This window comes from Thrips palmi, unplaced genomic scaffold (genome assembly GCF_012932325.1).
Source record: "Thrips palmi isolate BJ-2018 unplaced genomic scaffold, TpBJ-2018v1 HiC_scaffold_15, whole genome shotgun sequence".
NCBI lineage: Eukaryota > Metazoa > Arthropoda > Insecta > Thysanoptera > Thripidae > Thrips > Thrips palmi.
The window spans coordinates 13,491,505-13,513,815 of NW_023144624.1; the positions used below are offsets into that span (position 1 = coordinate 13,491,505).

The following is a 22,311-nucleotide window of genomic DNA, read 5'->3' on the forward strand; positions in this document are numbered from 1 at the left end:
CTCTGCCCCCTCCCCTACCCGCCGCCTCGTTGTAGCCACGTTCCAGTGAAACCTGACTCCAGGGCACTCCAGGCCGCTGGCTCCAGGGGCACTCGGCGAACGCCAGCGCGGCCCCGGCGGCGCTCCCGCAGGACTGCATGCGGACTGCTCAAGGCGCTGAAGCACGCTGAAGCACGCTGAAGCACGCTGAAGGCGTTGTCTGGGCGCGCTCGTCAGGGCCGTGGACGGCGTCCTGGGGATAAGCGTCAAGGCCGTCGGCGTGGCGTCGGCATGCCGGGGAATTCCTCTTTCAGGCGGCCATCTCAAGCGAAGGCGGCCTTTCGTCCACTTTAAAAGGCCGCGCGGGGATAAGTGCCTCGGGCCATCGGCCCGGCCAGGGAATGATTCCGAAGGGGCTCGAGAAACACTTTTTGCCTCGCTGCGGCGCTGGTGGCGCTGGCGGCCTGGTCCACCAGCTCTGGCCCTCGGGACGCTGAGCTGCCGCTGTCCCGGCCTGCTGCCGCCTGCTGCGTTGGGCGAGGCCCTCGGCGAGGCCCGTCGTGTCTCATCTCCCACCGGAAGCACTCGGGCCTCGCTCGGGCCGCGGCCCCAAGGCCAGCTGCACACTGAGGCGTAACGCACGCAGCAATTTCTCATAGATGTGTTGTCGCCTCGCAGCGTCCCGAGCCAAGCCCTGCTGCCGCTGCTGCTCTGCGAAAGGCAGCACGCTAGGCACGTGGGTTGCCTACCCCTTTGGCCCACGGTTTAGGTTTAATAACTCCCAGCCAAGCAATAAATCACAGACGCAAAAAGCGGCTGCTCGAGTGAGCGACGCTCAGCGTGCGTGAGAGCGTTAGTGAGTGTGTGTGCGTGCGAGCGTGTCCGACACGGTGTTCCACAGTCGGGCTGTCGGCCATTAAGCATCACCACTGCGGTGGCTTTCCCTCAACCCCCTCCCTCCACCCAGGGCCCGGCCACTGCGTAGCGCGTAGCACTCCATAGTAGTGCTGTGTTGTTTCGCAATCATTTTTTTCTCCGCTCCATTGCAGTGAGGAGGCTTCGTAACGCTATGCAATATGGCGCGTTGCAATACCGCTTTCAGAACAATAACAACACTCAGCCCGCCTGGGCGGACGGGCGCGGGTGGTGGGCGCCGGCCGCGGTGCAGTCGGTTGAAGCCGAGCGAGGAGCCCTTTGGACGAACACCGCGCCGCCGCTTTGGCCGCGGAGTTTCCGACTCGTGCAGCAAGCAGTGCACCGCGCAGCACTCCGCGCAGCACAACCCAAGATGAACGGATAGTCAAAATGATGTGAAAATAGGGCTCATTTTGGCGTGGCCCCATTTTGACTGCCTTGAATCATGGGAACGCGGCGGGCTGCTCGGCACTGTACAGCGCAGCGTGTGTTGGTCGGTCGGCCTGTCTGGCGGCGAAATGAAGGAAGGCCCGCCACCGTAAGTGCCCCGCGCCGCGCCACGCCACGCCACGCCACGCGGCTCGCAGATTGGGCTCGCGGGACAGCGCCCTGCTTTACTGGCCAAAGTTGCCGCATCTTCCTCGCTCCACTCCTTCCCCCGCTTCTTCTTCTCCTTCTTCTCGTTCAGCCCACCGCAGCGGACGGTCACAGCGGAGGCCGCCTGCGAGGTAGGCCGGCCGCGCGCAGCAGTGTCTGCCGGGTCGCCTGGCCTCGCCCCTGGCCTGGCCGCGCGGGGGGAGGGGAGGGGGAGGGTGGGGCGACACGCTGAAGACAAATGGCTGGGCGTGAAAGCGATAATGTGCACACAGCGCAGTGGCGCGGCGTGGCGATGCGCGGCACGGCGACAGTGCTGCCAATCCCGATCCCAATCCAGTCCCACCTGCTGCCGCCCCGCCCGGCCTGGCCTGGCCTGGCACAGTGGGCCAGAAGACCGGTGGAGGCGGCCAAAACTCTGGACGCGTTTTGAGCTCCAGAGTCGCTAAATGGGACTCGAATCGGACGAGTGACCCCACCAATGCATTGCTCTCAGAACGAGGAATCCATTGGTGGGGTCACACGTTCGGTTCGAGTACTTTTTAGCGACTCTGGAGCTCAAAACGCGTCTAGAGTTTTTGTCGCCTCCACCGGTCTTCTGGCCCACTGTGCCTGGCCTGGCCTCACCCTGCAGTGCAGACCCACTGTCTCTGTCGCACTCACGGGGCCTCGCCGTGCCTCGCTCACGGGTGCGAGAGAGACAGGGCGACGGCACACACCCTGCGCCGTTCCGTTGCTAAGTCGTCGTGCACGCCCCCCGTCCCGTCTCCCCCAGGCCAATTCCAGCGGCTCCACCTGACGTCCGCCGACGTGGCAAGCCCGATTTAATTTATTTCATGAAAAAAGAGCCGCCCGCGCGCTTTGCAAAAAAAATGACACCTGCCTCACACCCATTCTTATCTGTAACCGCTTCTTTTACCGGTTCCTCTCGACTAAAAGTCGCCTGTACAGTAGTAGTTCATGTGAAATTCGAGCTCCCAGCAAACCAAAGAATCAAAACAATTCCTATGGTAGTCAGCTGCTCACGGGATGAATAACGTAAGCGCGTCGCCGCGTCGCTGCAGGCGGGCGAGATCCGATCTGGGCACGCCGCGCGGGCGGACGCGCGGACGCAACCAAACGGCTGCTCCAAAGTGACAACGCCAGCGACAGTGAGTGTTGTCCCGGTGGCCGTCACGTCGTCAGTTCACTAGCGCCGTGTGTGTGTGTGTGTGTGTGTGTGTGCGTGTGTGTGTGTGGCTGTGTGAGTGCGCGCGCCGCGGGTCCAACACGAGGTGCGGCCGCATTCATCAGCTTTATGGGCCCACAGTAGTGCTCTCCCCGGCCGGGCCCGCCCCTACCACCCCCACACTGTCGCATCGCGCCTCGTTTGTTTGTCCCGATCGTGATGGTGAATAATGCTCGGGCCGCATTAGGAAGACGACGCGGACGACGCGGACGACGAGGCGGCGACAAGGCGGCGCGGCACCAAAGTGCCGGAAATTGGTACTCTGGGTACTTCCCCCCTTCCGCCTTCCCTCTCCGCTCCGCGAGTCGCCCGTCGGCCGCCCGTCGGCCGCCAGCCATTCGCCTCAATTTTAAGGGGCAGCGCTCGCGGGCCGCGCGGGCCGCCCCGCCACGCCCCGCCAGACTCTTGCCGCGCCTTGGCGCGCCTTTTACGGCCTGCTCGTTCTCCTGGAAGGGTCCTGGCAGGGTCCCGGCTGGGTCCTGGAAGGGGGCACGTTGATGCACGGCCCCCACGGTGGCCCCCGTGCCCCCTGGTGCCCCACGGCCCATGGCCGAGGCGTGGCGACAGCAGCGCGACAGCAGTTGACACTTTCTGCCTTGATGGCTCTTCGGCACCACTGTGCGCCACCGTGCGCCCGGGTCCTAGCCCGCGCCGCCCTAACGAAACTCGGACGTGCAGAGTGTAGGGCCCGGCTGGCTGGCTGGCTGGCTGGCTGCTGGCTGGCTGCTGGCTGGCTGCTGGCTGGCTGCTGGCTGGCCGTCCCCTCGCGTCGCCATGGCGACGTGGGACGTGGCGACGGCTGGAGGCTGCGGCGCGCTGCTCCACGACGCCATACGGCGCGTTACCGCGTTACCGCCTGGATCGGCCGTGGATCGCCGCACTGGATCAATCCGTCCTCGTCCGCCTCCCGGAGTCCCGGACCCTGGAGGACGCCGTCCCCACACTGCATGCATGCCCTTGGCGGAGCGCCGTCTTTGCCAGGCCCTCGTGTGACCCCGGGGAGGCGCGGCGGCGCGGCGGTACTCGGAATACTGATGACGCCAAACTTGCATATAATTCTGTCGCGAGGCTCGTAACAAAGTTGCCGACGGGGCGGCGGCAGGTCCGGCGACGACGACGAGCTCCGGGCAGGCCCTCGAGTGCCCGGCGTGCTCTGAGCCCGGAGTAGCCCGGAGCAGCCCGGAGTAGGTCGGAGTAGCCCGGAGTAGCTCGGGTGGCACGTGACCCGAGAGGTGTGAGCCTGCCGGCTAACCGCCGCTATCGGCAGCACCCGGGCCTGCTGCAGCACCACACTGTAATCGCCGCAGTGCACCACGCCACTGCAGCACGAGGCGTCGCTGAATAATTCAGACAAAATGTCGCCTGCTGCGACTCGCAACGCGGCGGGCGGACGGACGGACGGGCAGGCAGACAGACAGGCGGGCCGCGTCATGTGTGATGGCCGGCTATGCATCACCCTTTACCTGATGGCAGGCTGCGTGGCGCGGCGTAGCACAGTGCGCAGATTTATAGCGCAGGACGGATTGCCGCTGGCATCAGCATCAGCGGAGAGAGAGGGGGAGGGGGTTTTAAGACGTTCCGGAAGAAAACGAACCGAACAGCCCCTCGACCAGCGCAGCCAGCGTCAGGGCGAAGCAGGAGCAGTTAGAAATTCAAAGCAGTGGGACTGCTGTTCGGAACCCACCCCCACCCCGCCCCGTCCCCTCCACTCGCAGCAAACTCGATACTGCTATTAGGGCCACTGCTTCATGCACATGCCAAAACAAAAACAAAAATTGTCTTTTTTTGTTGTTAAATAATGGGGATGATGGGTCCTCGCTGCTGCTGGCTGTGTTCGGCGTGGCGACAGTGCGCCGCTGCTGGCCGGCCGGGCTGGGTAGGGCCGGGGCATGCCGGCCGGGCGGCGCGTGGCCCACAAAAAGTGTCATCACTGGAATGGGTTCGGGCGATTTGCTGCCCCTTGGCTGCCCCACCCCTCTCCATCTCTCTCTCTAATTCCTCTGCGAATCTGGCCGCCTGCCTTCGCTCCGCCGCTCCGCCGCTCCGAGACGCAACGCAGGCGGCGCGGCGCCGAGGACAAAGTACAAGAATACCGGCCGAGGTGGTCCTTCCAAATGGATCCGGCGCGGCAGGGCGCGGCACAGCGCGGCGGTCCCGAAGAGACGCAAAGGGAAACAAAAGGCAGCCAACCAGTCGCCAGCGCCGTCGCTACGTCCTTTCCATCGCACAACTGTTGCAGACGGCGCCGTCCGCCCCGCCCCGCCCCGCCCCGCCCCGCCCCGCAGGTCCGGTCGCCGTGGCAACCGAACGCGACGGCCATACAACGCGATGGGCGCGGAGCGACGCAGCGCGCACAGCGGCGCGGAGGTCGGCAGTACTTAAAGCGTTACAGTCCATTACACGAGTCACTAATGTCGCCTAGAGCGCCGGCCAATAGCGGAGCGGGGCTGCCTCTCCTCCTCCTCCTTGTTTGGCTGGTTTGGCCATCGCCCGCAGAGCCAACAGGGCGGCGCGGCGCTCCAGGCAATAGGCAGTACAAGACACACAGGCACACAAACAGGCAGACAGTCGGGCGGGAAGACACACCGACCGAGGACAAACAGACGGTCAGACGGACCGACGGACCGACAGACAGATAGACGGCAGGCAGGCGAACAGGAAAACACAGCCGGCAGACCTCCCACGCCGGGAATAAGGCCCGTGACACCCTGGGGCTAAAACAGCGCGGCAATGATTGGCTTTGTGCCTCGGCACTGCCGGCACTGCCTCCCAATCCGGTCGCAGGCTGCGCCCTGTGGCCCTGTGTAGCCCTGCGCCCCTGCGCGCTCCGCCGATCCGACCCGATCCCATCCCGAACACGTCCCGAGAGCCGAACGCGCCCCGAACGTGGTGTGCGCCCTGGTGCCGGGCCGAGGGCCGCGCCCGTGCCGATGGGGTGCTTTGCGATAAAAATGACGAACAATTCCCCGTGGGCTTCCGTTTGCGTTCGGCTGAGCCAGAGGGGCGGAAGGGGGAGGGGGTTGATTGTGTCTCTTTGCATGCTAAAGAGCGCCGTGGGTAGACGATGCGGCGATATCTGCCGCCACCATCTCCCTGTCGTCCTTTCTCTTTATCGTGGTGCGCTGCGCCCGGAAACGCTCCCCGGAGCGGCACAGCGCGGCACAGCGCGGCACGGCCACGGAGTGGCACGAGTCGCGCTTCAGCCTGCCCTGCGGTGTGCACACCGGCAGCTCTCCAGCAGCGCGGCGGCGTCTCACACACCTCGCTCGACTCCGGCAGACTTGCAGCGCAGTTCCCCCTCCCTTCCGGCGACGCCGGGACTCCGGTATCGCTTTTCGAAAACTTCCGGGCGCGCGAAACTGCGCGTCGCCGGCACCGGTAACCTGCTCCGGTCCTCCGGTCCTCCGGCCCCCTCGCGCGCGCGGCCCGGAGATAAAGGCTCCCGGAAAAAGGCAGGACGCGCCGCGGCGACAGGGAGGGGGTGGGGGGACGGGGGGCGGCCCGCGGCGGCGAGGGGCGGCGAGTGGCGGCCTGTATCGCTGCGAGGAATATTCATGAGGCGCGGCGCGTTTCGCCGTTCATTCCGAATATTTAGGCTTTAACGAGTAATCCCGGTCGGGCGGTGGAAAAATATGCGCGTGACTGATAGAATGTAAAGTGGCCTGGCGGCCGGGCCTGGCGGCCGGGCCGTGGCTTGAGCAGGCTCGGGTCGGATTAGCGCGCTCTGTTTGGCCGCGGGCCGCCGCGTCGCGCTGCGCCCGGGCATTGAGTGGGTGGCTGACGGCAGCTGATTGGTTGATTAGTTCTACCTTGGGGCGATGCCGGCGATGCCCGGGCGCCCGGCGGTGCTTACACCGCACAACGCCCAGCACCCCCTACAGCCTCCAGCACCCCCCACAGCAAGCCCCTCCCGCGCGTCGTATTGCAAACACTAGTGGTAGTAATCGCAGTCCGCGACGACGGGTCTGTTTGACGAGCAGCAGCAGTCGGAGGGGCAGGCAGGGCGAGGCAGGGCGAGGCAGGGCGAGGCAGGGCGAGGCAGGGCGAGGCAGGGCGAGGCAGGGCGAGGCAGGGCGAGGCAGGGCGAGGCAGGGCGAGGCAGGGCGAGGCAGGGCGAGGCAGGGCGAGGCAGGGCGAGGCAGGGCGAGGCAGGGCGAGGCAGGGCGAGGCAGGGCCACCCGAGGCCAGAAGAGCAATCGGAGCGTGCAGCGCGTGGCTGGACGGGCACCAGATATTCCCCCACCCCACACGCGTTTTGACGATGATAACGCCTTTGTCCTCCAGCCATGCCACAAATTATAACGCATTATCTCGGCGCGGCTTGATTGTAATTTTATGCCAGGGAGGGGGAGAGAGGGGGGTCGCAGAGGGGAGGGGGCGGCGCGTCGTTGGCTAGACGTTTAGGGCTGATCTGCGGTGCGAACCGGAGGTCGTAAAAACCGGGGGACCCAATCAGGCGACTGGCCGGGGCGGCCCCGGGGGCAGCGGGGCGGCGGGGTGGTGGGTCGACGGGGCACGGACCAGTGTGGCGGGCATTAATCGGACACGTTAGTTTGGGCTGCAAAGTCCGCAAACAGAGCCAGGCCCAATCGATTCCTCGTTGGAAGGCCGGTCCATCGGTACCGCCATGTGCTTCATTGGAGTGCTTTCCATGACCTGGACCCGACGCGGCCGTTCGTTTGACAGTGTGCGCGCCACGCCACCGCGCCACTGCGCCGCAGTGCATCTGCCCTCATGGTGACCCTCATGGCGCCGCAGTCCGCAGTCGTGCAAAATGCATGCCGACCTAAAGACCCCGGGCCTGGCCGCCCCGCTCCGGCCGGGCCGCCCTACTGCGGCCGCCAAGGACAAGGCCAAGATTGTGTACCTGCATGCACGGATTCTGCTCCCACTTCCCCCCTGGCCCCCTGGGTGCCCCCTTAGTCAAAGGGCCCATGCAAGACTAATGCTCTAGTTTCTTTCCCGACGCGGAGTCCCTAACGGAGTCCATGACGGAGTCAACGACGGAGTCCATGAGTACAGAGTCCATGATGGAGTCCATGATGACAGAGTTCATCGCGGGAGTCCATGACGCAGTACATGACGGAGTCCACGGAGGAGTCCGTGACAGCGTCCAGGACGAAGTCCATGATGACAGAGTCCATGATGACAGAGTCCATGATGGAGTCCATGATGGAGTCCATGACAGAGTCCATGACAGAGTTCATGACGGAGTCCATGACGGAGTCCATGACGGAGTCCATGACAGAGTCCATGACAGAGTCCATGACAGAGTCCATGACGGAGTCCATGACGGAGTCCACGACAGAATCCATGACAGAGTCCATGACGGAGTCATGACAGAGTCCATGACGGAGTCATGACAGAGTCCATGACAGGGTCGGCCCCGGCCGGTTCATGCAATGTGGCTAAGCGTCGCTACGCCATGCCCCGCCATGCTGTGCTACGCTAGGCGTGCGTTACCTGGCCGTCGCCGCGGTTACCGTGGCAACGAGCCCCTTGGAGGACGCCCGGCTCACCTGCTGCAAAAGGAACGACACACATCAGAAACAGGCTCCACGTACGCCGCCTGGAAAGAACGAAATCGGAGAACAGAATGCTGAGGGAAAAGGGTCCGTTTGTCAGGCGGGGGCGGCCGCTTGTGGGTACGATGCCCGTCACGCCACGGTAGCCGGGCCGTAGCGGCGCAGCGGCCGGAGGAGCGGAGGACCGCAGCCAGTACAGTATTTCCCCCCGTCGGTCCCCACTGTCCACACGCGCGCCGCCGCAACGCAATTGCCAGAAAAACCTTGCTTTCCCCGTTTCCTCGGTTTCCTCGGTGCGCCGGGCCGTTGCCGGGCCGTTGCCGGCTGGGCTGCCTGCTGCGCGGAGCCTTGGCGGAGCCTTGCCTCCCCCGAGAGGTTCGGCGCTGACAGGCTGCAATACTGCGGCTGCTGCACGAGTTGGCGCTCTTGCCGTGCGGGCCGCGCGGGCCGCGCCGGTCTTGTTGGGCTGTGACGTATTTACGACTTGCTGGGGAGCTGCTGCCCCGGCCATGCCCCGGCCATGCCCCGGCCATGCCTGCCCCGCGCGGCCACCCCGCTCCCCCCGCCCTTATTCTGTTGTAATCCCGATCCACTCCCGGCCTGCATCATTCAGCGAAGCCGGAGCTCTCACACACTTCAGCCAAGTCACGGCTGCGGCGGCGTCCCTTCGTTTTAGATTGTGCAGCCACAATTTATCTACAGTGCACCGGTCAATGTTTTAAAACAATGCGGCGCGAACATGACCGCCCGGCCGTTTTTTGCCTCCTTGTCTGAGGGCCCGGGGGCCGTGGGCCGCGCGAGGCTCCGCGCCACGCCACCTGGTGCGGCCGAAGTTTGACGCCCTGCCAGGCCTGCCAGGCCTGCCACCCCTGCCAGCCTCGCCGACGTGGCGGATGGATACCGGGAGACGTCGGAAGGGTGCGCCCCGGGGAGTCCTGCTCCTTTTCTCGGCAGGCAAAAGAGGATCAGGTCGCAACAAATCCCTTCCCGCGGCCACGCCGTGCTACGCCGCCCCCACGCCGTGCTACGCCGCCCCCACGCCGCCCCCACGCCGCCCCCACGCCGCCCCCACGCCGCCCCCGGGCCATCGGATTCGCACCCCTTATTGGAAGGCAGGCCGGTCTTTTTGAAGTCGCCGCGGAGGCAGAGCGGGCCCTGGCCGTCTAGGCCCAGGATGCCGTCTAGGCCGGCTGGAAAAACGTACATGCTAAAAACAGAAACAAAACAAAACACACCACGGGACGCGCGAAAAGCCATCGCGCCGCGCGCGCATGTGCAAGCGGCGTGCAAGCGCGCTGCTCGCTGGCAAAATATTGCTGTTGATCGTCAGGTTTTGTGGGTCTTTTGCTCCGAAATAACAATAACCGTGAAAGGCAACGTGACTATCGCGGGGCGTGTTTCACTCCGTAACGGCGGCGACGCCAAGGCGACGCCCCCGCAATACTCTTTCTGCAACTTGAAGCTGGCGGAGCTAGCGGAGCTGGCGATAAGGGCATCCTGAGCCATATTTTGCCTGGGGCCTCGGCTCGGCTCGGTTCGGCTCGGCTCGGCTCGGCTGGGCGTGCCATTGCTCGACCTGCTGTAAGTACATGGAGAGGAGACACACCCTTGGCCCCTGCATGCGAACCAGCATAAATTTGAGGGGCGTAAGGCAAAGGCAGAGGCCTCGAAGCGAGAGGGAGGAGGATGGAGCGTGCTGCTCGTCCTTGTCCCGCGTGCGTGTCGCGTGCGTGTCCCGTGCGTGTCCCGTGCGTGTCCCGTGCGTGTCGCGTGCGTGTCCCGTGCGTGTCCCGTGCGTGTCGCGTGCGTGTCGCGTGCGTGTCGCGTGCGTGTCCCGTGCGTGTCCCGTGCGTGTCGCGTGCGTGTCGCGTGCGTGTCGCGTGCGTGTCGCGTGCGTGTCGCGTGCGTGTCGCGTGCGTGTCGCGTGCGTGTCGCGTGCGTGTCGCGTGCGTGTCGCGTGCGTGTCGCGTGTCGCGTGTCGCGTGCGTGTCGTGTGCGTGTCGCGTGGGGCAGCCGCGCTGACATTCATTAAAGGCCCGTCGGCTCGCTCCGCACGACATTGTCTGCAAAAACACACAAAAAGAAAGCCGGCTGCACCTGCTGCGCTTCGCCCATATAGCGGTTTGCGGGGCAAGCGTGTGGACATCGGCCCGGGAATGGAAAACAAATAAATTAAAGCAAGAACGCAAGAAAGATGAAAAATAAAAGCAAACGGAATGGCCATCCAAATGTCACGTAATACTCGGGCGACTGCACACATGTGCGCCGCACGCCGCGATGAAACAAAAAGCCAGTCTGGCCCGGGCCGGGCTGGGGCCGCCGGGGCGGCCGCGGCCTCTCATATTGGAAACCGAACCTGAATGTGGAGGCAATGTCGCGGAAGATCACGCTCCCATTGCGTTTCGCTTTCGCTTGCTTTGGCGGGCCGCTCTCGCCGGGCCGCGGCCGGGCCGTGCGTTTGCCTGGCGAATAACCGAACCGGACTTCTGTTAACAAACTTTGCGTCGTGTGGCGTCCCGCCAAAAAGTTGGCCTCCCAGGAAGAGCCGTATGCATAACGCATGAGTCGAGGAGCCCCCCTCCCCCTCCCCGGACCGCCACTGCCCGCCGCCAGAACATCCAACCCCATCTTCCGCGGCTGCCGCGGCGTGGTCGAGTCCGACGGCAGCAACACGAGGAGGGCGATGAGGGGGACAGCGGCCCTGCGCGGCCCAGCGGGTCGAAGGGGCATGAAAACGATCGCACAGGTGTAATGGAATAGGGTCCGTGGCGCGCCCCGGCCGTCGCCCCGCCGCCCCGCCGCGTCCACGCAGGCCGTGCTTATGGATGAGCGCGGCCGGAGCAGCCGACCGGAGCCATCGGTGGGCTGGGGCAGGCTGGGGTGGGGCGGGGACTGGGGGCGCGTGCCCGACCGGGTTGCTGCGGATCCACGTGGAAATCTTTCCCCGGCAAGCCAGGCAAGCGCACCGGCGGGGAAGAGAAATATGGCAGCCGGCGATACACTGGCGAGGCACGGCACGGCAGGGTACCCGCCCTGGCCCGCAGCGCGCGCAGCAGCGTCCCCCTCCACCGGACCCTGCACGCCTCGATGCAGATTTGAATACCCTTGGCGCACGGCGCGGCCCTGGTCCTCCATGTCTTCCAGGATCCCGTCCAGGACAGAGTCCAGGATCAAGGCCAAGGCCTACCCCGGCGGGGCGGCCCGCTTGCCAAATCCCGCAGGGGGTCCGCCACACTCGTTTCAGATCCCACTTACTGCAGATCCCGCCCCCCGGCCCCGCCAGCCCCGCCAGGGCGGCCAGGACCCCTCCCTCTCCCAGGGCCCCGTCCCCCGCCTGCTGCGGGTCCCAAGTCCCAGTCGAGGGGATCCACTAGCCGCAATGGCCGTTCGCACCGCCCGGCGCCGCCCCGCCTCGCGCCGCGGTCCGGCTCGTAAGTGGGGTGGGTCGCCGGGGGCCGTCCAAGGCGATGAGCGTGACCGGGGCGCCGAGCAGCGCGCCAGCACGCCACTTGGATGACGGCGGCGGCCCCGCCTGCCGCGCCAGCGAGGAGATTTCCCTAGGAAGGCGCCGCGTCCGCGGCGGACAGCCCCCCACCCCCTCCCCATCTGCAGTGGGAAACATCAGAGCGAGCCGCGCAGCGAATTCGCAAGACGCGCACCGCCAGGCACCGCCAGGCACACCGGAGAAATGGAACGCTGTGCGAGCCGAGCCGCGGGGATGAGGCGCTTCTGCGTGCGCCGAGATAGTGCGGCAGAGGCGCGCTACGAATTTAGTGCTTCAGCGCGCCACTTCCTTGTCCGAGCCGCCACTTCATCAGCCGCGTGGTTCGAATACGGCCGCCGCGGGAAAAGAGACCTTTTTTCTCTTCTTTTTGTGACTCACCTTCCTCCGGGTGAAACTGCCTCTTGATGTAGTTGATGAGCCTGACGGTGAGTGACTGGTGGTGCCTGGAGCGCCTTCGACGCCGCGCCCCGTCCTCGGCGGCGTTCTCGGCCTGCCCTTCCCCCGCCGCCTCGCCCGAGGTCTCCCCATCCTGCTGCTGCTGCTGTTGGATCTGCTGCTGCTGCTGCTGTTGCTGCTGCTGCTGCCGCTTGGGTTGCCGCCGCTCTCCTCGGTAGCTCTGGTGCCCCCCGACCACACTGTACATGTCTGCGCCACCTCACCCATGGGCAGTCAACCTGCAACAGCAAAAACCACCAATTTTAGAACTTTTTAGACCTTTTAGACCTTTTCCAAGAGACAGTGCGACGGTAGAGGACAGTGTAGGCGGCGGACCCGCCGCGGCGAGCAGGGTGCGCGGAACGACCGGAACAATTTTGGGTCGGCCTTCGCGGGTCTTTCATATCAGGCGGCGATTTACGCATTGTCAGGCACGTCGTCGCCTGGCGCGTCCCTCGCGGTTCACTCGTAATCCACTGGCCATGAGCGGGAGGGTCACCTCGTTGGCGGCGAGGCGAGGCGCGCAGCCCACCACGCGCCACGCCACGCCATCGCCAGCGGCACGACCAGGAACAATGGGCGGCCCAGCGGGCTCACACCACGCAGCGCCGCCATTCGCCACACTACGCCAAGCCACTACGGCACCTCGTTCCGAGGTTATTCGTCGCGGTGGCGGTGCGCGTTTCCAAGAGTGTGCATAGCGGCGAAGTAGAACAAAAACAGTGTGGAAAACTCGGCAACAAGTACACGATAGACGTGTCGACACCGAGAGCCTTTCTGTGTATCGCCGCCGAGCCACCCCGCCAGCCCAGCGGGGCCGATCAGGGCACGCCACCAAGCCACCCCGCCGCCCACGGGGGCGGGACACACCACAGCCGCCACGCCACGCCAGGCCAGGCCACGCCGCCACGCCACACTACGCCAAGCCACTACGGCACCTCGTTCCGAGAGGTTATTCGTCGCGGTGGCGGTGCGCGTTTCCAAGAGTGTGCATAGCGGCGAAATAGAACAAAAACAGTGTGGAAATAACTCGGCAACAAAAGTTACACGATAGACGTGTCGACACCGAGAGCCTTTCTGTGTATCGCCGCCGCGCCACCCCCGGCTCAGCCTCGGCGTGTGGCTCGACTCGACGGAAGCGCGCCACACACACAGACAACACTCTCCGTCACACGGACACACAACCGGCGGCGGCAGCACACCACATCCACCAATGTCAGCGGCGATGTTACAGTGTCAGGCCAGAATTGGGCTGTTCGCAAAAACAGCATCCCCGGCGCTCATTCCTCGCCAAGTCGCCACCTCGTTTGCGTGTTTGCGTGTTTTGTTGTTGTTGTTTTTGATGTTGCTGCTGCTGCCCGTGCCGCGCCGTGCCCCGCCGTTGCGCAACCAAGTAGTTAAGGCAACTCTCTATGCACGTGCTGCCGCGCTGCCGCGCTCTGCAAGGTGCACGTGTACACTCTACACACACCAACAGTCACCACACGCACACACACACACACACACAAACATACCAACACACACACACACACACACACACACACACACACACACACACACACACACACACAACCACGCCCACTCGCTTTACGGCGGAGACTTCCCCCTCGCGGTCGCCTGGACGAGCCCCTTGAAGGAGATGACGACGTCAAGGGTCAAGTGGGTGAGCCGCGTGAGAGAGAGCGAGCGAGAGAGAGAGAGAGAGAGAGAGAGAGAGAGAGAGAGAGAGAGAGAGAGAGAGAGAGAGAGAGAGAGAGAGAGAGAGAGAGAGAGAGAGAGAGAGAGACGGACGGACGCAAGCAGGCCAAGCAGGCCGAGTCTTAACGCCACAAACACGTCTGTAATGACCTATTAATATTACATGCCCCAACAGCCCGGAGGTCTGGAGGTCTGGAGGCCTGGAGGCCGCCCCTGCAAGCCCCTCCATGCTGGCCAGAGCCCCCAGAGGCCCCCAGACGCCGCGTGCCCGCCCTGGCCGCCCTGGCCGCCCTGCCCGGCCGGCGCTAACCACGCCCAGCCTCAAGGAGCCGGGGCAGCCGGGGCCCCGAGGAGCGGCACGGCACGGCAAGGCATTAAGAGCCTTGAGGAATGCGGCCTGGCCAGGAGAGGATTCCGAAACGCGCCTCTGTCTCTCTCGCCCCCACACGCCGCGCCCCACGAGAGCGAGAGAGACAGAGTGCTCGCAATCGGCTTGCACGCGTGTTGCCTGTGGTGCCTGTGGCCAATCGAACGGCGGGGCATGTTGGGATCGTTCCCGTCCGCGGATGCAGGGGTAGCGCGAGGGGGAGAGAGAGAGAGAGAGAGAGAGAGAGAGAGAGAGAGAGAGAGAGAGAGAGAGAGAGAGAGAGAGAGAGAGAGAGAGAGAGAGAGAGAGAGAGAGAGAGAAAGGCAGTGAGAGGGAGAGAGACAGACAGACAGGACCGTCCAAACGGCCCCCGCTCACGCACACGCCGCGCAGCGCGCAGCAAAACCAGCAGCAGCTGTGTCAGTTAAAGGAAAGCTCCGAAGCGGTCCGGTTGGTCCGGATCCACCCAACAAGCAATTTACGATACTTTCCCGATCACATTCTTCCCCGAGTCGGCGGCCCAGCCGCTCCTCCGCCGCACACACTCGCTCACTCACGCACACCGACACGCACACACATTACACCCACGTCACCCCCTGTCCGTGAGCAGCGCGCAGAAATGCCGCAGTATAAGGCTCTCGTGCTCTCGTGTGGATCTGGAAGAGAAGACGTTGGCGCCTGCCTGACCGCCGGACCCACCCCACCCACCCCGCCCCGCCCTGCCCCGCCCCGCTAGGTCACACCCTAGTCGGGCCTGTCTGTGTGACTGGCGGGGCTGGCGGGGCTGGCGGGGCTGGCGGGGCTGGCCTGGCCGCCAAGCCAAGCCAAGCCGGTGGCTCCACAGCAGCTTACGCCTCGGAATCTCGGCCCTTTCCTTTAAGACCTCGTTACTGGGCGTGTCGTATGGATCCACTTTCTGTCCCCACCCGCCCCTCTTCCGGTCTTCCGGTGGCCGCCGGCCGATCCACGAAAAAAAGAGGGAAAAAAAGAGAGAAGCCCTATAAAGAAATAACGAAGGAAACGAAAAAAACAAACTGTGAAGTAGATAAGGAGCCGAAACGACGGGGCTTCTCCGTCTCATGTGCACAACAAAGCTGGCAGTGATATTTGGATGAGGCTCCCACTGGGTCACACACACAAACAGCGTTGATATTGTCCCCAACAATAGGCGATGCGATGGGCATCGGGCCGACGGCGGCCGACGGCCGACGGGCACCGAAGGGCCGACCGAAAGGGAGAGGAAATAAATATTGGAGGCTGCATGCGCGTCTTCGTTTCTCGTTTCTCGGTTGATGAAGAAAAACTCGCCGCGTCTCTTTTCCCCCTTTTTTTGGTGAGTGGCGGGGTGGATTCCCATTCCCGGGCGTTCTTGGAGATGGGACGGCGGGGCGCGAAGGAGACTGGCCTGATTAGCGACAAAGGGGCTCGACGACGAAGCACGCTGACACATGTCTCTCTCGCACCCGTACGGGGCGCCCCATGAGTGCGAGAGAGACAACGAGACCACTGTTCAGAATCAGCCTGCAGCCGGGCACGCTGCGCCGCCCAGCCCAAGCCCAGCCGCCCGGCCAGTTATGTAGAGCATCTAATTTGGAGGATTGCCGGGCCCGGCCGCGGCCCGCCGCCCGATGAGCGAACTTGTGCGATTCAGCCTCGAAGGCACACTAACTTGCCAGCCGGCCTGTGCAGTGTGCCAGCGTGGCCGGCGCGCGCGGCCCGCTCAGCGCTCTCGCCGCCCTCATCTCAAAATAAATAATACATCGCTACTCTTTCTTGCGGTGCTGGGAAATTGTGCGCGGGTCCGACAACGGCGATCCTCCACAGCAGCGCCGGGCTTTTCCGCGAGAGTTTTCCTTGACGCCGGCCTTTCTCATCACGTCGCCGAGCGTGTCCACGAAGAGGAGCCGCGGCGGTCGCGTCGTCGCCCGCGGCGGCGGCAGCCCGGGCAGCAGGCAACGCGGCCGCAGTGCTGCCGTGCGGGCGGCCCGCCCTCGCCGAGGCAGGCGCTACCGCCACCACACCGCCAGTGCCGAGCCCGCCGAGCACGCCCCGCACGCACACTGCAAGCATGTAGTTGCATCTCGCCTTTTGATTAACCTTGCTCGTCCTTGCTCTCGTTCTACTTTGTTGTTGTTTCCGGTTGTTGTTGTTGTTGTTGTTGTTGTTGTTGCGGCTGCGGGTCCTCCCCCACGTGGCGCTGGGACGCCCCGTTAGTTTGTGCCGCGCTGCCGCCCCACCGACCCTAATCGTGGGAACGTGTCGAATCGTTCCGCTGCGACGCGGAGTCGGTGGAGGGGGAGGGGGAGGACAGGCAGCAGGGAGCGGGGCCAGCAACAAGCAGTGCCCCAGCCAGCCAGCCCGCCGCCAACGGCTCCGTGATTGCGATCAACTTCCGCAGGTTTGGCGGCGCGCCTCTCCGCCGCTCTGCCTCGCTCCTCCTGATGCTACCCTGAGCGGGCCGATTCCGAAAGCGTCGCTCTGTCTCTGTCGCACCCGTGCGACGCGTCAACGTGTCCCGTCGGCGTGCGAGAGAGACAGCCCACCGAAACAGAAGCTGGCGATGAACGGGCGTCGCGCGGCCTCGGCAGTGACCCACTTGTTTTTGTTCCCTGCACTTGGCACCCAATCATGCAATCTGTTGCGGCCCGGCCGAGGGCTGCCGGGGCCCGGCCCGGTGGAGGCTCCCTGTAATCAAGGCCATAAGTCAGCCAGTGCAGCCTGCCAGCCCTGCCTGCCCGGCGCAGCACGCCGCCAGCCAGCCAGCCAGCCAGGCAGCCAGCAGGGCCGCGCGAGGCGGGGCCGTTTGGCCCGGACCCAGAAGGCGGTGACACGACTGTCCCTTCCCCCTCCCTGGCTCCTCCCTGGAATACAATCGTGCTAGGAATATTAACTGCTTTCTCCGCGGGGGTCCGAGGCTCAAGCAGCGAAGACCTGCCAGCCCACCGCCTACCCGGCCTACCACTTGGCCTACCACTTGGCTGCCGCTTGGCGAGGCCCCGCCCCGCCCCGCCCGGCCCGGGGGGCTGCGAGGCGGCTCGAGGTTTGCGGTGCACTTTACTACTTTACGGATCCCGGCGGTCGGGCTGCCGCTGCCGGCTGCCGCTGGCTGCCGGGGGGTTTGCAGTGTCTTAAGCAACACCATCGCCGCGCCGCGCCCTCTCCGACACATTGTGGCGTAGTTCGAGTTGGTTTAGGCTCGTCTTTAATGCCTTCCCCGGGCGGGGCCTCCGCGCGGGCCGCGCCGCCGCCTACCGCCGCCTGCCCGCCGAGATTACGTCGTGGAAAGTAGTCTAAGGCAGTATTAACGACTGCAGTGGGGCGGAGCGGCGGAGCACGGCGCGCCTCGTTGCGTCGCTCTCGCCGCGCTGCGTGTCTCCGCGTCTCCGCGAGTCGCGGTGTGGCGGTCCGTGAGCAGCACGCTCTCGCTCGCAGTGTAGGGGCGTAGGGCGTGTGGCGAAACCTCGGCGCGATTTATAGCGTGGGCCCTGCGTAGCCCTGCGGAGGGTCTGAGGGATCCTGGGGGATAAATAGCCCGTTCCACATAACTTGAACCGAGTGGCAGCGAAAAGTGGCTGTGCAGCAATTATCCCTTCCCCCGCCCCCTGGGCCCTCCCGCCCTCCCCGCAGCACCGCGCCGAGCCGCCCCGCCACCTGCCAAGGTTGTATTTAACTTGGAGCTTCCGCGCGTGACGAGTCAAGCCCTCCGTCACGGCGGCGGATGTTTTTTGATGATGGATCCCTCTTTTTACGATCCGTGCAACACCGCGGGACGCTCCCGCTCCCCTTCACCCCGCCTCACCTCCCTCGCCCTGCCCGGCCGTGCCTCTCCCGCGGGGCCGTGTGGAAAGCAGGAGTATCATGCGATACCCCCCTGCAACAAGCAACTTTCGCACGCCCACTGTCTCGACAACCGACTATCTACGCGCGCTCTCCCGACAACCGGCTATCTACACGAGCTGTCTGGATAACCGTCTATCTGCTTTCTCCACCTCGCGAGATTGAATGCTTTTAGTATCCAACCAATTAAGTTGCCTCTCGCAAAACCTTTACCAAAACTTGTCAAAAGTTTGTCAAAGCAAGATTAAGTATGGTTTAAACGGGTCGCTTTAAGTGTCATGGAGAAAAATACTTCGTTATACGACAACCCTAACCCGCTACGATGTTGGATAGTCGGTTACCAGACAGCCCATGTAGATACCGCGTTGTCGGAGTGCGCCCGTAGATAGTCGGTTATCGAGACAGTGAGCGTAGATAGCTGCTTGTTGCAGGGGAGTATCGAATGACGCCTTCCCGACGCGCAATGTAAAATTGAAAACTCTGTTCGGGGCCCGGCCGGCTGGCTCGGCCCGGCCCGCGCTGGCCCCGGGGGGCTCCACGGGCATCGCAGCACGGCAGCGCCTGCGGGCTTCCGGCGGCGAGCAGGCGAAGGATGCCGCAAGGACGGACGGGGCCATCTCGAGGGCCGCATCTCGCGGCCTCGCTTCGCCGGCCCCGCTGCCCGGGCTGCTGCGAACCGGGGCCGCCAGGGGACTGGGGGGACCAGGGGCACAGGGGAGGGGGGGGGAATCTGCCGAGGCTGCCAAGGGCTGTCGAGCGCCACGATGACGCTCAGGATTAGTGACACGAGATTCGTAAATTAATCAATCAAGCCAGCACAGCGCCCCGCCGCGCGCCGGACTGGCAGCGGAGCAGCAGCAACAACAAAAGCAACAACAACATCAAGCCGTCCGAGTGGCAGTTTGTCGGGATGGCAGCGGTACCCATTGAATGAAAAATGGTGCGGGCCGGCGGTTGGACGAGACCAACCGCGCGATGCCAAGATAGGGCGAAAAAGGGTTGGAGTAACGCGACGAGGAAATAAGTAGAAGATACAATATTCCATTTGCTGCGTGTAGCCCGCTGTGTGCCGCGCGGGGTGCGCCCGGAGGGGCGGGTCTACACGTTGCCTACCTCGCAGGCGTCGCTGCGGTCCGCACCGCACATTGCGCACTACAATGGAAGGGGGTGGCTGGGGGAATCTATCGGGCGGCCAGGCAAGGCAGGCGGGCGGGCGGGGCTGCCCCGCGGCCCGGACTTGGCCGCAATAAGTATGGGCCTAGCGATCCGGCCACTCAATGTAAGTTATGGAGGGGCGAGGCGGGGCGAGGTGGGCGGGGAAAGGTGCAGATAGGTGCAACGTGACCAGAAAGCCTAGCCGGGGTTTGACCGTGCGCCCAGCAGGCAGGCAGCAGGCACAGTGTGCCAGGCACACTGCCCCGCCGTAACGCGGAAGCCGGCCGAAAGGTACAAATAGGCTGTGAAATCCTCATCCTCGCCCACCGGCACGCGCGTGAGGATGAGAAAAAATGACGCCAACACCGGTATTTGAACCGGGGATTCCGCCGGCCGTGGGGTGCGTGACCCGCGTCTTTATCCCCCCGGGCAGTGATAAATTAGCAGCCCCGAAGTGAGCGCCGCGGCCACCAAGAAGGCTCCCAGAGTACCAGTACCAGTCGCCAAGTGCCGCCCAGTGCCGCCCAGTGCGGCGTGGACAACAAGAACATGATTTATCAGTCTCCACCCCGCTCCCACTGCAGCTCGCACCCATCAATAATTCCCTCTTGAACAAAAAAGAGAGAGAGGGAGCGAGAGAGAGGGAGCGAGAGAGAGGGAGGAGAGAGAGAGAGAAGAGAGAGAGAGAGAGAGAGAGAGAGAGAGAGAGAGAGAGAGAGAGAGAGAGAGAGAGGCAATAAGGCGACAGGGAAGAACGAGGGCAGTGAGGAGCGATGATGATGGGCCGAGCCGAGGACCGGACGGACCGGAGCCGACAGCCGACGTGTGGCGGAAGGAATTTGGCGAGAACTCGGTGCCAAAATCGACCCATCGACCCATCGGCCGTTTGGGGCCATGAAAATAAGAAGGAGAGTGACCCAACGACTTCTGGAGTCGAACAACGACGGCCTGTTCAACTTGTTCCCCTAATTGCATCGGCGCGCCGCCTCCCTGGCAACGCACAAAATATGGAGGGGGAAGGGGGGAGGGGAAGGGGGGGAGGGGAAGGGGGAGAGGGGAAGGGGGAGAGGGGAAGGGTGGCAAGAATTAACATGATAAAACTAGAGCGGAAAGAGCGTCTCGACTAATGGACAGGACAGCAAAGGCAAGCCGGCTGAGGCCTGGCTGGAGCGTGGCTGGAGCGTGGCTGGAGCGTGGCTGGAGCGTGGCTGGAGCGTGGCTGTAGCGTGGCTGGAGCGTGGCTGCGGCGTGGCTGGAGCGTGGCTGGAGCGTGGCTGCAGCGTGGCTGCAGCGTGGCTGGAGCGTGGCTGCAGCGTGGCTGGAGCGTGGTTGCAGCGTGGCCGAGGGGTCGACAACTCCCATATTACCTCGTACGCAGAGCTCATATTACCTCTATATTACCTTATATTACCCTATATTACCCTATATTACCGTATATTACCTCCATATTACCACAATGTGACCACATATATATGTGATTTGCTTGTTTTTAACCTAATCTAACGTTTAACTTGCCGTATTGAACCATGGTATCAAGGTGTTAAAGCTTTTAGGCTTCTCATTGCGACAGGAAGAAGTTCGGATTTGATGTCCGAGCTGAACCTGACACGAAGCTACGCGCCACACTTTTGTCAGATTGGTTGCATCGGGTTGCATACCTTTCATCTGACAGGGGGCTCTAGCATGAAACGAGGGTGGGGTCTGCATAATACTAAAATTCTGGCCGGAACTCATGATTTCAGCCTTAGTCAAGGATACTATGTAACGTTTTCATGTTCTTTTATCATATATTACCGTTATTTTATTTCCGTATATTACCTTATATTACCCTATATTACTTATATTACCGGTAATACTACCTCGTACACGGCTCGAGGTAGTTGTCGACCCCTCGAGCGTGGCTGGAGCGTGGCTGGAGCGTGGCTGGAGCGTGGCTGGAGCGTGGCTGCAGCGTGGCTGGAGCGTGGCTGGAGCGTGGCTGGAGCGTGGCTGGAGCGTGGCTGCAGCGTGGCTGGAGCGTGGCTGGAGCGTGGCTGCAGCGTGGCTGGGGCGTAGTAGCTGGAGCGTGGAGCGTGGTGGGGGTCTGGCTGGAACATATTTGCCACACATGTTGTCTGCTTACTGGTGTTTCTGCCACCTGAATGTGAATGTGCGTAAATTCTGTACAATGAATGTGGGAAGTTGTTCCGCCCTCTCGCGTGGCTGATCCCAGTGATGCGGAGCAGAAGCGGTGGAAAGGACGGCGAGATGGAGCGGCCGCGCCGTGCGTGGGGCACTGTGGGGCCGGCACCTCCTACCTCCTCTTCCAGACCAGGAACCAGGGGCCCGGGGGCTGGGGCCGGGGGCCAGGGCGGCAAGGCAGCAAGGGCACCAGGGGGACTTGCATAACTTACTTAACATGCCGGGATGCCGGCCGGGCCTGGATGAGCGCTGCTTGCGATCCGAAGGCGCGTTTCCGCCCTCGCGCCCCCGTTATTTTTCCCCTTCTTTCTCTCGCGCTTCCCAGTTTTCCCTTATTTTTCCCGGCGACGCTGATGGAAGAAACACAATTTTGTGGCGCGGTACCCAGAGAGACAGATTCTGCTGCTGCGTCTGCCAAAGGCGGCCAAAGGGGGACTGGGAAAAAAACGTGGTTCCACTTTCTCGACGACGAGGCGTTGCGGTGCGTTGCGGTGCGTTGCGGTGCGTTGCGGTGCGTTGCGTTGCGGTGCGGTGCGTTGCGGTGCGTTGCGGTGCGTTGCGGTGCGTTGCGTTGCGGTGCGTTGCGGTGCGTTGCGGTGCGTTGCGGTGCGTTGCGTTGCGGTGCGTTGCGGTGCGTTGCGGTGCGTTGCGGTGCGTTGCGGTGCGTTGCGGTGCGTTGCGGTGCGTCGGTGCGGTGCGCGCCGCAGCAGCGCGCTCGGGGCTCAACAGCGAGGCCGCCGCCGTGCGCAGGAGGAGGAGGAAGAGGCCCTGGTCCCGTGTGTCCCCACAGAGAAACCCCCGGCGGGGAGGGCTTTGAGGATTCGACGGGATTCTGCAGAGACAGGTGCTAGTGTGTGGTGGTGTGGTATTGGTATGGAGAGGAGCCGGCCCG

General features: G+C 63.8%; 1 protein-coding gene across 2 annotated transcripts in view; it reads right to left on the bottom strand.

Moving 5' to 3' along the window:
* The window catches only part of LOC117640934 (Kv channel-interacting protein 4-like), a 113,973-nt gene that overhangs the window by 70,218 nt on the left and 21,444 nt on the right, over window positions 1–22,311 (bottom strand). For both annotated transcript variants that reach the window (XM_034377964.1, XM_034377963.1), the window contains exon 3: window positions 12,125–12,420. In XM_034377964.1, coding sequence (XP_034233855.1) covers window positions 12,125–12,389 — 265 coding nt within the window. In that variant the 5' untranslated portion in view covers window positions 12,390–12,420. The remainder of the gene's footprint in view (window positions 1–12,124; window positions 12,421–22,311) is intronic.